Raw genomic sequence first — 15,324 nt, 5'->3', positions numbered from 1 at the left:
TTCTAACCAGTAATTTTGGTATCTCAGCAATAATCTTACAACAAACCTCTAAATATCATGAATACTTTATGCTCCAAGACATAATAAGCTTCCAACAAACCTCTAAATATCATGAATACTTTATGCTCCAAGACATAATAAGCTTCCAACAAACCTCTAAATATGATGAATACTTTATGCTCCAAGACATAATAAGCTTCCAACAAACCTCTAAATATGATGAATACTTTATGCTCCAAGACATAATAAGCTTCCAACAAACCTCTAAATATCATGAATACCTTATGCTCCAAGACATAATAAGCTTCCAACAAACCTCTAAATATGATGAATACTTTATGCTCCAAGACATAATAAGCTTCCAACAAACCTCTAAATATGATGAATACTTTATGCTCCAAGACATAATAAGCTTCCAACAAACCTCTAAATATCATAAATACTTTATGCTCCAAGACATAATAAGCTTCCAACAAACTTCTAAATATCATAAATACTTTATGCTCCAAGACATAATAAGCTTCCAACAAACTTCTAAATATCATGAATACTTTATGCTCCAAGACATAATAAGCTTCCATCGAAATTCTGAGTATCAACGTTATGCTCCTTAATTTAGTAAGCCTCCATAAAACTTCTGAATGTCATGGCCACCCCTTGCTCCTGAACTTCTTAAAGAAGTTTAGACCATCTTGGAATTTCACTAACGTAGTGAAATATGCATGAAGTTAAAATTTAAGATAAAAAAGAGTTTCTATTATAAAATTTAATAAAAAAAATAACCCACTTTCCCTAAATGCTGTGATAAAATACAATTATTACATCTTTGGACAGTTGTAGAATCATCATTATGCAATTGTGAACAACCTAGCCATGGGCTACGATCTATTTTCAATCTGATACAAAGGCTTCAGAGATTACACAATGGAAACTAATCAACTAAACTTGCCACATTTATTAGACCCAGTGGCTGAAACAAATAATTCTGAAAAGCAACATTACCTGCAGAGTTTGGAACACTGGACATATCTTCCTCACTTCCACCCCTCCCACTGTCACTAGGAATTGTCTCCCCTGATGTGTGACTGTGACTGTCCTCCGTGTGACCAGGAAACTGAAATATGATATTATGCAGAGTTAGTAGATTTACTTAAACATTTGTTCTTTTAATAAACATGGGCTATTGCTTCTTAGGGATGTACATTAATTTTTATGCAGTAAAATTTTGTAAAATTAATTTCCAGCCATCAAAGACCTTGACAAATTTATTCTTGTTGATCTACATAAAAATAACTTATTACATCAATAATGTTAGTTACAAAATAATTATCTTGAGGTTACAGAAGAATTATCCCAGCTAGAAGAAAACAATCCCCTCCCCCCATATTTTATTTTCATCATCAAAGAATTTCCGAAACATTGTTGCTATTGAAAACAGGTTATTATTTTGTGACATCATCATCATTATCATCATCATCATCATCATCATCATTCAGTGCTTTCAATTATATGTAACTTTCAGAATCTACTTCACTTCAGGTCATCAAAGATTGAAACAAAGAACAAAATTCTTATGAAATTAATGATTCATTCTGAATAATGCTGACTAAGCAATTAGTAATTTGTAGATTATCACTGTCGTCATTGTCATCAACATAATTATCATTGTCACAAAACATGACTGACGGCAACATCATGACAAGGATTTTACCTGCTTCTGATGGAGCTGTTGTTCCTTTATCCACTGTTTGGCCCGTGACTGTAACATCATCTGTTGCTGATTAATGCCATATAGTTGTGTTCTAATCCTGTCCTGATGAAGAGAATCATGGGATCTGGGACTATTCATCAGAGTTGGGAAATGTGGCTGGAATTTGTAAATGAAAAATACTGTACCATGTTAACTTCAGTCAAATGTGATAATCAGCTATAATAACATATAATATAAACATACACTAGTCCATAAATAATCAGGGCCCCGAGTGGCCAAGTGGTTTAAAGCGCTCTCCGTTACAGATCACTGCCATCTCACCTCTGTCTGCATGGGTTCGAGTCTCAGATTCGGCTAATGTGGGTATGTGAGAAAGCTTGCCAGTAGCTTCTCATGGGTTGGTGGTTCTTTCCGGGGGTTTTCCGGGTTCTTCCTCCACCATTAATACTGGCCGCCATGTATAGCCTATCGTGTGCTGAAAAATGGCATTAAATCCTACTACAACAACAACAACAACAACAACCATAAATAATCATAGGATGGAAAACAGTAAAATGTGACAGCCAGCTAATTAACCTATACTGTTCACCTACACTTGACCATAAATAATCATCTCATAGAAAACAATACATTTTATGAAAAACTACTTTCAATTGCTACAAGAATTCTTACAAGAGTGCAGTGTTTCTAAAAATAAAGATACATAAAAGTTTTATTAAACTCTTAAATTTTCATTTCCAAGGACAATCATATGTCTGATTGTTGTTCAGTAAGGCCAAGGAAAAAAGAAATTTCAGTCTCCATTACTCTTACTGACCGTTTTAAAATACTGTTGATTCTATTTTATCCTGACATCACATTTTTGAATGATTGTTATTTCCCAAAATACTCACTTGAAGAATCTTTCGTCTATTTGGAAGTTTCTCAGATGGCCATATATGAATTTATATATTACATTTCTTTTTAAAAGAAAGACCCCACTTGTTGCAAGCCTATTAGTGGAAAACAGATTTTATAAACTTGGATCAATTTGGCATCTATTATCTATATATTTACTTATTTTTCTTAATCAATGTAAACTTAATAACTAAATATTAGTTTATAGTGTATACATAAAAAATTATATTTTGTTGAATGCTAAAGTGAACTGATGATAGATAAGAAGGAAAGCAAAGAAATCAATAAAAAATAATTGTGTAAGAGATTGTACCTGTCCATCTGTCTCTGACTCTGTCTTCAGTGTGGTGCACCCAGATAAATTGATGACCATGTGACGTTTGGGAAGGGGGTCATAGGAGCAATCTGAGCTGAAACTTGCTTCATTCTTTTTATTCTCACTATCCTGTTTATCTGTTTGAATGCAAGCACCATCCAGGAATCTATCTATTGTGCTCACTGGTTTCTCTGCTGAATATTGTGACTGAAATCCAGAGTCTGAATAAACTTGACTTTGATTCTGAATAGTTTTATTTTTGTTTCGATCAATGCGCCTTAAGAAAAATATAATTCCAATTATTCCTCCAGCGATCATGATTGTAGCTAAGATAACCACCACTGAAATTATGATATATTTACTGTCATCTTTTGATCCAGTTGACATACCTGTGGTGGCATTTGTGTATCTCATGTTGATGTTGAGGACTGCTGATAATGAAAGAGGGTTTTTGCCTTTGTCCTCCACATAAATCATCAGTGAAACCTTCATGTCAGAATCAATACTTACAATGTTTTGTACATAGATGCGTCCAAGATTCTTATCAATTCTGAAAATGCCAAGATCATTTCCTGCAGATATACTGTAAACTAGAACACTGTTGTCTCCATCATCATTGTCATATGCCTGAATCTGGCACACAAACGTAGTCTCTTCATCTGGGTACAGAATAGAGATGGTGTTGTTATTTTCACTTGGATAAGTAATCCTTGGCACATTGTCATTGACATCTGTGACAAATACAGTAAAATTAGCAATGCTGCTAAGTCTAGGTTCACCATGGTCAGTAACCATGACTTGAAAATTGTAGCGACTCTGCTGCTCTCGATCCAGTTCCTTGTTTGTCTTGATAAGTCCATCTGTAAACACAACAAAAGGGACATATGAATATTCTTTTAGCATGGCAAATGACAATTCAGCATTGATTCCTATGTCCCCATCCTCTGCCTTCAGGTAACCAACACTGGTATCAGATGGCAGGTTTTCTGCAATTCTGAAAGGGTTGACTGCATTAAGGAACTTTGGTACCTGATCATTCCTGTCCTCAATATGTAAGGTAACTGTCGCAGTACCAGTCAAGGCTGGACTACCGAGATCTATGGCAAGAATTCTGAAAACAAAGCTCTCATTTGCCTCTCGATCAAAGACTTTCGCAGCATACAGGATTCCATTATTACGCCCAACTGTGACCACTCCTTGTCCATCTTCATTTACATAATACTGAACCAGTCCATTGTTGCTAATATCCTGGTCAGTGGCAGAGACCTGCAGAATTATTGCATTAATATCATTATTTTCTGGAATGTATGCAGTATAGTTTTCTGATTTGAATAATGGTCTGTTGTCATTCACATCAGTGACATGAACAAGAAAACTTACAGAAGAACTAAGTCTGGGGGATCCGTGGTCAAAGCAAACTATGGTAACATTATGTAAATCTTGTGTTTCTCTATCAAGCATATTTTGCACAGTTACTACAAATCTCATTAAGGAGTCACTGCTTCCAAGGAATGTCACAGTAAAGTACGAATTCAATGACACACAAGAAATGTTTCCATTTTCCCCTACATCAGAATCAACAACTTCTAGATTCTCCACAAATGTTCCCAAAGCAGCTAATTCTGAAATGTTTGTAAACTGTACATTTCCTCCAAAAGATGGAACAAGTCTCAGAAGTGGAACATTATTTGTTGAATCTATGATGACCACAGTTACTTCTGCTTGGGATTCCAGTGGCTCCATACCATGGTCAACAGCTTCAACAATGAATTTGTAACTTTTCCCTTGTTCATTTATCACATTAGTTTTCAACAGTAGCTCACCATTTTGGGAATCGATAGTAAATATCTCCTTGATCACGTCAGCATCCAACTGATAATTGCTGATTCTGTAGGTCACCCGTCCATTTTCTCCAATGTCAGCATCAGTTGCAGACAGCGTCAAAATAACTGAGTTTGGGGGAGTCGTTTCATTTACAGCAACATGATAAGTTGTATTACTGAACTGTGGCTTGTTGTCATTCACATCAAGAATGTGAATGTTAACTGTCAAGGAACCAGACTTGGGAGGGTCACCTCCATCTTTAGCCATGACAATTATTTCATAAAAATCTTTCATTTCTCTGTCTAAGTTGCTTTTGACTCGTATCTTAACCTGGAAACTTCCATCTAAATTTGGCTCCATATCCAATCCAAACACATCGCTGTTTGGCACAATTTCAATACTCTGAATAGAGTTATTTGCCCCTGTATCTCTGTCCACTGGACTGTCAATGCGGTAGACTGAACCAACCTGCACTCCTTCTGATATCTGCAAGGTCATAGTCTTGTTCGGGAAAGTTGGTGCATTATCGTTTACATCCTCAATCTGCACATTTATAGTGACATACCTGTAGAATGTGCCATCTCTGGATTTGACCCCTACATCAAACTTCAAAATACATGTTTGCAAAAATTTGCAGATTGATTCCCTGTCTATAGCATTCAGTGTAGTGAGATTTCCAGTATCACCACTGATGAGGAACAGGCTCTGGTACTCAGAAGAGGACCAAAAAGAGAACACATAGGTTTCATTACTTTTGGTTATGTTTAAAAGTGGGGCCACTTTCTCTTTAATACTGCCAATAAAATATCCATTTTGTACATTTTCCACAACAGTGAAATTGATGACTGGTGCATTGTTTTCTGCAGACCAGCATGCACTGATTACAGTGTAAAAAAAGATAAATACAAAATTCTTTTTCATCATGATGAGATTGCTCTTTCTTCAGTCTTTTCTCAGTATGTCTGCATGTAAAGAATCATCGATGAATTTCATCTGAAAGACAGCAAATATAGAATATATCAATAAAATCCTGAAATATTGCAATAAATAAATAAAAGACAAAAGTTGATGCAATACAAAAGTATGATACTTTTAAATCTAATTTGTTTATCTCATGTGGATATTGCTTAACTGTGCTAACAAGATTTTGTCCAATAGAAAATATAACACTAACAAACTCAAAAATGTGTAAAGAGAACTGGAAAGTTTATTAGTAATGGGCAAATTATTTATTCATGGCCATGATTAAGTGTGAACACTGTCATGACCTTAACTCCAGTAGTTTCTGTGCTATCACACTAGATAGTGTCAGGGCAGCAGGACCTTAAGTCCAGTAGTTTCTGTGCTATCACACTAGATAGTGTCAGGGTGGCAGGACCTTAAGTCCAGTAGTTTCTGTGCTATCACGCTAGATAGTGTCAGGGTGGCAGGACCTTAAGTCCAGTAGTTTATGTGCTATCACGCTAGATAGTGTCAGGATGGCAGGACCTTAAGTCCAGTAGTTTATGTGCTATCACACTAGATAGTGTCAGGGCAGCAGGACCTTAAGTCCAGTAGTTTCTGTGCTATCACACTAGATAGTGTCAGGATGGCAGGACCTTAAGTCCAGTAGTTTATGTGCTATCACACTAGATAGTGTCAGGATGGCAGGACCTTAAGTCCAGTAGTTTCTGTGCTATCACACTAGATAGTGTCAGGGCAGCAGGACCTTAAGTCCAGTAGTTTCTGTGCTATCACACTAGATAGTGTCAGGGCAGCAGGACCTTAAGTCCAGTAGTTTCTGTGCTATCACACTAGATAGTGTCAGGATGGCAGGACCTTAAGTCCAGTAGTTTATGTGCTATCACACTAGATAGTGTCATGATGGCAGGACCTTAAGTCCAGTAGTTTATGTGCTATCACACTAGATAGTGTCAGGATGGCAGGACCTTAAGTCCAGTAGTTTATGTGCTATCACACTAGATAGTGTCAGGATGGCAGGACCTTAAGTCCAGTAGTTTATGTGCTATCACACTAGATAGTGTCAGGGCAGCAGGACCTTAAGTCCAGTAGTTTATGTGCTATCACACTAGATAGTGTCAGGATGGCAGGACCTTAAGTCCAGTAGTTTCTGTGCTATCACACTAGATAGTGTCAGGATGGCAGGACCTTAAGTCCAGTAGTTTCTGTGCTATCACACTAGATAGTGTCAGGATGGCAGGACCTTAAGTCCAGTAATTTATGTGCTATCACACTAGATAGTGTCAGGATGGCAGGACCTTAAGTCCAGTAGTTTCTGTGCTATCACACTAGATAGTGTCAGGGCAGCAGGACCTTAAGTCCAGTAGTTTATGTACTATCACACTAGATAGTGTCAGGGCGGCAGGACCTTAAGTCCAGTAGTTTCTGTGCTATCACACTAGATAGTGTCAGGGCGGCAGGACCTTAAGTCCAGTAGTTTCTGTGCTATCACACTAGATAGTGTCAGGGCGGCAGGACCTTAAGTCCAGTAGTTTCTGTGCTATCACACTAGATAGTGTCAGGGCGGCAGGACCTTAAGTCCAGTAGTTTCTGTGCTATCACACTAGATAGTGTCAGGGTGGCAGGACCTTAAGTCCAGTAGTTTCTGTGCTATCACACTAGATAGTGTCAGGGTGGCAGGACCTTAAGTCCAGTAGTTTCTGTGCTATCACACTAGATAGTGTCAGGGTGGCAGGACCTTAAGTCCAGTAGTTTCTGTGCTATCACACTAGATAGTGTCAGGATGGCAGGACCTTAAGTCCAGTAGTTTCTGTGCTATCACACTAGATAGTGTCAGGATGGCAGGACCTTAAGTCCAGTAGTTTATGTGCTATCACACTAGATAGTGTCAGGGCAGCAGGACCTTAAGTCCAGTAGTTTATGTGCTATCACACTAGATAGTGTCAGGGCAGCAGGACCTTAAGTCCAGTAGTTTCTGTGCTATCACACTAGATAGTGTCAGGGAGGCAGGACCTTAAGTCCAGTAGTTTCTGTGCTATCACACTAGATAGTGTCAGGGAGGCAGGACCTTAAGTCCAGTAGTTTCTGTGCTATCACACTAGATAGTGTCAGGATGGCAGGACCTTAAGTCCAGTAGTTTCTGTGCTATCACACTAGATAGTGTCAGGATGGCAGGACCTTAAGTCCAGTAGTTTCTGTGCTATCACACTAGATAGTGTCAGGATGGCAGGACCTTAAGTCCAGTAGTTTCTGTGCTATCACACTAGATAGTGTCAGGGAGGCAGGACCTTAAGTCCAGTAGTTTATGTGCTATCACACTAGATAGTGTCAGGATGGCAGGACCTTAAGTCCAGTAGTTTCTGTGCTATCACACTAGATAGTGTCAGGGAGGCAGGACCTTAAGTCCAGTAGTTTCTGTGCTATCACACTAGATAGTGTCAGGATGGCAGGACCTTAAGTCCAGTAGTTTCTGTGCTATCACACTAGATAGTGTCAGGATGGCAGGACCTTAAGTCCAGTAGTTTCTGTGCTATCACACTAGATAGTGTCAGGGCAGCAGGACCTTAAGTCCAGTAGTTTCTGTGCTATCACACTAGATAGTGTCAGGATGGCAGGACCTTAAGTCCAGTAGTTTCTGTGCTATCACACTAGATAGTGTCAGGATGGCAGGACCTTAAGTCCAGTAGTTTATGTGCTATCACACTAGATAGTGTCAGGATGGCAGGACCTTAAGTCCAGTAGTTTCTGTGCTATCACACTAGATAGTGTCAGGGAGGCAGGACCTTAAGTCCAGTAGTTTCTGTGCTATCACACTATATAGTGTCAGGGCAGCAGGACCTTAAGTCCAGTAGTTTCTGTGCTATCACACTAGATAGTGTCAGGGCAGCAGGACCTTAAGTCCAGTAGTTTCTGTGCTATCACACTAGATAGTGTCAGGGAGGCAGGACCTTAAGTCCAGTAGTTTCTGTGCTATCACACTAGATAGTGTCAGGGCAGCAGGACCTTAAGTCCAGTAGTTTCTGTGCTATCACACTAGATAGTGTCAGGGAGGCAGGACCTTAAGTCCAGTAGTTTCTGTGCTATCACACTAGATAGTGTCAGGATGGCAGGACCTTAAGTCCAGTAGTTTCTGTGCTATCACACTAGATAGTGTCAGGGCAGCAGGACCTTAAGTCCAGTAGTTTCTGTGCTATCACACTAGATAGTGTCAGGGCAGCAGGACCTTAAGTCCAGTAGTTTCTGTGCTATCACACTAGATAGTGTCAGGGCAGCAGGACCTTAAGTCCAGTAGTTTCTGTGCTATCACACTAGATAGTGTCAAGGCAGCAGGACCTTAAGTCCAGTAGTTTCTGTGCTATCACACTAGATAGTGTCAGGGTGGCAGGACCTTAAGTCCAGTAGTTTCTGTGCTATCACACTAGATAGTGTCAGGGTGGCAGGACCTTAAGTCCAGTAGTTTCTGTGCTATCACACTAGATAGTGTCAGGATGACAGGACCTTAGTAGTTTCTGTGCTATCACACTAGATAGTATCAGGATGGCAGGACCTTAAGTCCAGTAGTTTCTGTATTACTGTCAGGATGGCAGGACCTTATGGACAGTAGTTTCTGTGCTATCAAAATAGATAGTGTCAGGATGGCAGGACCTAATGGACTGTAGTTTATGTACTATCACACTAGATAGTGTCAGGATGGCAGGACCTTATGGACAGTAGTTTCTGTGCTATCACACTAGATAGTGTCAGGATGGCAGGACCTAATAAACTGTAGTTTATGTACTATCACACTAGATAGTGTCAGGATGGCAGGACCTTATGGACAGTAGTTTATGTACTATCACACTAGATAGTGTCAGGATGGCAGGACCTAATGGACTGTAGTTTATGTACTATCACACTAGATAGTGTCAGGATGGCAGGACCTAATGGACTGTAGTTTATGTACTATCACACTAGATAGTGTCAGGATGGCAGGACCTAATGGACTGTAGTTTATGTACTATCACACTAGATAGTGTCAGGATGGCAGGACCTTATGGACAGTAGTTTATGTACTATCACACTAGATAGTGTCAGGATGGCAGGACCTAATGGACTGTAGTTTATGTACTATCACACTAGATAGTGTCAGGATGGCAGGACCTAATGGACTGTAGTTTATGTACTATCACACTAGATAGTGTCAGGGCAGCAGGACCTTATGGACAGTAATTTCTGTGCTATCACACTAGATAGTGTCAGGATGGCAGGACCTTATGGACAGCAGTAAAGCAATATCCATCCTCTTCTAAAATAAGTTGATAAACTTGTACATATTTGCACCAGTCCCATACATGAATTATTGGTTTTCTTAACAGAAAAATTGGACATTCAAGTTTGCTATCAATATCTTAATCATCATTCAAATCTAAGTTCAGTTTCAAACTTGTGGCTAATCAGATATTCAAGATGTAGAAAATAAATTATCATTGGCTGCACTGGGTATGTATGTATGTTGGTCTATCCCCCCCTCCCCAGTTTATCAGAGTACCCTTGACTCGTGATTCAGAGCTCTCAACCCAACATTTACCAGCTCTAAGTACAGGGATGTAGATACCTGAAAACCCACAACCCATCACCTCACTAAATGGTTGGGCAATAGGTCACCTTTAGGGAGGTGGAAGAAATCAGAGTGCCCAGACAAAAGCAACACATCACCAAAAAGGTGGACCCTTTAGACATATCACCTATGTGTCATTTGCTGGGTTCAAGAGAAAAACTGTTCATTATGGCCTACATAGTTTAGACTTCAGTTAGTCACACTTGGTATTTATAACCACTCTGCCACTGATGCATCCCAATTCTTGCCATGTTGGTTCTATCCAAATGCACCACATAATGCCACACCTGAGTACATCCAAATACACTACATAATGCAACATCTGAGTACATCCAAATATACTACATAATGTCACACCTGAGTACATCCAAATACACTACATAATGCCACACCTGAGTACATCCAAATACACTACATAATGCCACACCTGAGTACATCCAAATACACTACATAATGCCACACCTGAGTACATCCAAATGCACTACATAAAGACACACCTGAGTACATCCAAATACACTACATAATGCCACACCTGAATACATCCAAATACACTACATAATGCCACACCTGAGTACATCCAAATACACTACATAATGCAACACCTGAGTACATCCAAATACACTACATAATGTCACACCTGAGTACATCCTGCTCAGGATAACAGTTGGAATATAGATGTTCTATGAGTCCACAAAGCTTACAACTATATTTTTGTATTTACTGAGATTTTTGCATTTATTCAGATGCATATTATTTAAAACAAATATGTATTTAACATTTTTCTGAGTAGCAAAAGATTCTTCTTTGTACATAATTTATACAAAATCAATACCAAATTCAATTTTCTTTCCTCACTAAAAAATCCTGTAAATATTAGTGACTGATTAAAAAGGACAATCTATAAAATTAAAAATCTATTTATGTGTGAAATATGCAAATAGGTATTATAAGTTATTTTTTAATTTTTTTTTTATTTGTGTGAGTAGCCATGCACTTAACTTACAAGTGGAACTACATTTCAAAATCTAGTTGACAGAGTGATCAAGGATTGAACAAGTCATCTGATATGAGTAACCATACATGAAAACTTGATTTGTAATAACTGTAGGCCTTATCAATTAGATGAAGTTTGTGTATATTAGTTTTTCATTTTTTAAATCATCTGTTTTTTTTAAAGACAACATATCAGATAATTTGCAACTGAAACTGCAGTGAGATCACTTACTTAAACTTGCAGTGAGATCATTTATTTAAACTTGCAGTGAGATCACTTACTTAAAATTGCAGTGAGATCACTTACTTAAGCTGCAGTGAGATCACTTACTTAAACTTGCAATGTTAATTTACACACATACCATTTCTCCCTGTAACAAAAACACACTTAATGATTAATTAGGTCTAGAGCAGTCTATCTGTCATCACTTACACAACAATAACTAGAAGTGATGTCTACACAACATGAATGATGTGGTGTTCACAAGAAAACAGTGAACATCCATTGTACAATAATCAAGAAACTAAAATCTGATTTCTCCTGAATCTTGGACAAACTGTGCTTGAATGTGATACATGCAATAAATTAACAATGAACTGAATACATATCATACCTTTGCTCAGAATTTTCCTTTAAAATTTGAAACTCTAGATGAAATGTTATTGTTTCCCATATGAATGCTGACACGTTACAGAACAGCTGCTCAATCCTACATAATGCAACCACTGCACAATTTCTTTAATCCACAAAAGAGCACTTCATCTGAGTCTTTGAGCCATCATCAGTTATGTAATTCTATGTTTTTTTCTAGTTCTGTAAAACTACCCTCAAGACCCATCAAATCAATGACTGGCTATCAACACAGAAATTTCCAATAATGATGAGAAACACGGATACCCTGTGGCTTAAGAATGTCTTCCATAGGAAAGAACTGGTAGATGTATCAGTCACAATGCCGGCAATAAGCCACTACAAAATTCTACCTGGATTAAAGTGATATGACATGTGCGTTGAGTGCCTCCAACTTTATCCTGTTTCAACCACAGGAGGCTCAAATAACTAGATCCCAAAAGACCTGACGTAAAGGCAGAGTGATTTATTAAGTTACATGAGGCCCTGCATTTCATATTCATAATTAGTTCTTACTGTAATGCACATAAGCATAGAGGAGTGTTCTGAGCAAGTCATGTGATTTTTCCCAATGAGTTGACAGCAGTTTATTCAAATAAGTTTCATATTCATTAACCAGTCAATGCAAATCCTTGTCACATGTGGGATTGTACAATTTGTTTATTATGGTTAAAACTGTGGGGGGTTTTCTAAAAAGCAACCACGGACACTTATAAAACTCTCTAACTGTACTGGTCAAGTTTCTTTCTAATAATTCACTTAGAGTCATGATAAAGCTTTTGTTGATTTAAAAAATTATGACCAGATGTTTTTAAAAAGACTTGACAAAAAAAATTAAGTTCTTAGAAATAATAAACTGTTCATAAAAAAACTGTACAAACTGACACATATTTTTTACTTCTAAATGCAAACTAAATCAATAAATATAAAAAAATAAGCCAAATAAATCATTTCTGAAATGTGAATTATATTTCCTGGGTACCACATCTAACATTGGCTGATACAAAGTCAAACATGAAGTCTGAATTTAAGTTTAAATTAAGCAGTAAAAAAAATAATCCTAAAGCTTATCCAATGCTTTTAAGTATAACTCAAATTTTAAAAAATAAAATTTAATTTTGCTTAATCATTCTTTTGCAAGCCCTTGGATATTTTTGATTTCAAAATGTATATGTACTATTCTTAATTTAAATAAATGTGTAAATTTTAACAATAAGACAGTTACATACCTTTTATTATCAGTGAAATGAAGTATCAAGGCAAGATTAAAGCCTTATTAAATTAATGTATAAGATCTCACTGAATACTGAACAGCACTGAAACAGGAATGTCCTCATTATGTATGCATTTTTACAGTGACCCATGCATATCTTTATACTTGGCATCAAACATATCCTCCTATCATGGCTGATTGGTTCACAGGTATTCCCCCCATTGTTTTTGTTAGGTTTTCTTTTTCCCCCCATTCAGGCAAGTGTGCCAGACAGTCTGTGTGTACGGCTGGTGTGAAAGGGGACATGAATTAATTCTTTTATGTTACAGTGCCTACTACAATAGCAAACATAATGGAATTAATACCTTTAATTGATCTGATAAAGAACTAATTACTTGCAATCAAAACTTGAACTGTTCCAACAATTTTATTCTGTTACACAAATACCAATCTATTGTAACCTGAATTTTTTTTAAAGAGGTATTTCTTTGGCACTTTTTCATATGTAACATCTCAACTCAGGTGAGGTCTCTGTGAGCAAGAATGAATGTCACTGACTCCATATACTACATTGCAAGTGCAAATGGAATTTAGAAATACAAAAAGAAGTAATTGTTACATATGTAAACCATGTGAAAGTGGGAATATAGATGTATTAGAAGAAAGATGTAACTGTCACACCTGACAACAAGAATGATGAGGGAGATGTCACTTAACCTATGACTTTCTCACCTCTAGGGATTTTAGTGGACAGTGGTCACACCTGTCTTTCAGGCAAGTGTCATTTTTCATCATGGTTTTACTTTGACTTAACTTGTCAAGAATATTACTTATGCTTAAATTGAGAAACTACACTTCAAACTTATTCTGGATATTTGGTGACAAAATGAGTGTAAACTTTCTTTGTATTATCTGTGATAATCTTTAAAGCCAAAAATATAAGATACAGACAAACCTAGTCATTTCAAAATTTGAAAGAAAATAAACTGAACCACTGGTACTTTGTGAAATATTTATTTTCAAATAAACTTTAATATGTTTCATACATTTCATATATTTTGTTTCTGTATGATTCCAAAAAGGTAAGGTAACTTCTTCTGTAACAATTTACAACATATCTTATTTAAACTACATAATGTATTCACTGCAAAAAATAAAGACCCTGTTCTACTGTCACTTAATTCACCAGCAGATCAGAGTCTATGCTGTTTTCTGTACAGATCATTCCTAATAAACTGTACAGACACAGATCTGCCATTGCATTATGTGATGGTAGATCTGGGTCCATGCAGTTGACAGTTGGATCTAACCTATAAGTGAGTTCTTATGGTAACCTTTACTCTGAGTTTTAAACTTTAGAACTCTTTTTAAAAACTTCAATAAAACTCCATTTATGTCAAAAACAAAACATTAAAACTTATTCACGAGATAATACTAAAGTGCACACAAATGCACCATTGCATATGGGCTTAATTGTCTGGGGGACATTTTATGTTAACCCTCCTCATCCCATTGTGATCAAGATGCCATAAGTTAAATTTTTGGGGGGAGGGGATTGTCAGATTGGAAGGAGGAAAAATCCCTTGGGCATTCTCATGTGTAACAATGCCAACATGATCATATTCTGATCATGTTGTCTTATTTGAAAGAACTGGTACCAAATTCACTAAACGATCTGCTGTGTGTGTTGGGATTAATTTAGCATTATCACCTGGTCAAAATCATTAATGCATTTTATTATTGCTTTACCTTGAAAACTAATCTCATAATTACAAGCATACATTGCCATTTCAATGATTGCTGAGAGCATCCAAGTAATCAGGTAAACTACAAACAGACTGTGAACATTTTGGCATTGACCTCTACAAAATGTATACCCATGCTCACTATTAAATAAATCACAAATTGCATCAGATATCACTGGCAGATAAAAAAACCATATTGAATAATTTACATTTCCATTCACATCAGTATTTAGATTTGAAAATAATCTTACAGAGACCAGTGAAGGGGTATATAGATAGAATTACAAATGAATACAAAAGTAAACAAGAAAAATGTATTACCTCTGTCATTATCTTCTCAAAACTCAGTAAACTGAGATTTGATAATGACTGGTACTTTATGTCCCTAAATTCTTTTTTCACTGAAATTTTATAATTAGGTTTTGCATCAGATTTAA

General features: G+C 37.0%; 1 protein-coding gene across 4 annotated transcripts in view; it reads right to left on the bottom strand.

Annotated features, from left to right (window-relative positions):
- Window positions 1-15,324, bottom strand: part of LOC149796908 (protocadherin-1-like) — a 45,176-nt gene that overhangs the window by 5,045 nt on the left and 24,807 nt on the right. For 2 of the 4 annotated variants that reach the window (XM_089961564.1, XM_089961565.1), the window contains exons 3-5: window positions 2,922-5,741; window positions 1,712-1,867; window positions 1,003-1,114 (exon numbers count right to left, since the gene is read on the bottom strand). In XM_089961564.1, coding sequence (XP_089817690.1) covers window positions 1,003-1,114; window positions 1,712-1,867; window positions 2,922-5,672 — 3,019 coding nt within the window. In that variant the 5' untranslated portion in view covers window positions 5,673-5,741. Of the gene's footprint in view, window positions 1-1,002; window positions 1,115-1,711; window positions 1,868-2,921; window positions 5,742-11,912; window positions 14,031-15,324 lie in introns of those variants that run through there. The other 2 variants (XM_089961566.1, XM_089961563.1) reach the window with 2 other exon arrangements.

The sequence above is a fragment of the Sinohyriopsis cumingii genome, chromosome 6 (genome assembly GCF_028554795.1).
Source record: "Sinohyriopsis cumingii isolate HCF-2022 chromosome 6, ASM2855479v2, whole genome shotgun sequence".
Taxonomy (NCBI): domain Eukaryota; kingdom Metazoa; phylum Mollusca; class Bivalvia; order Unionida; family Unionidae; genus Sinohyriopsis; species Sinohyriopsis cumingii.
The sequence above is the reverse complement of the archived record's forward strand: the minus strand, read 5'-3'. Positions and strand labels throughout refer to the sequence as shown.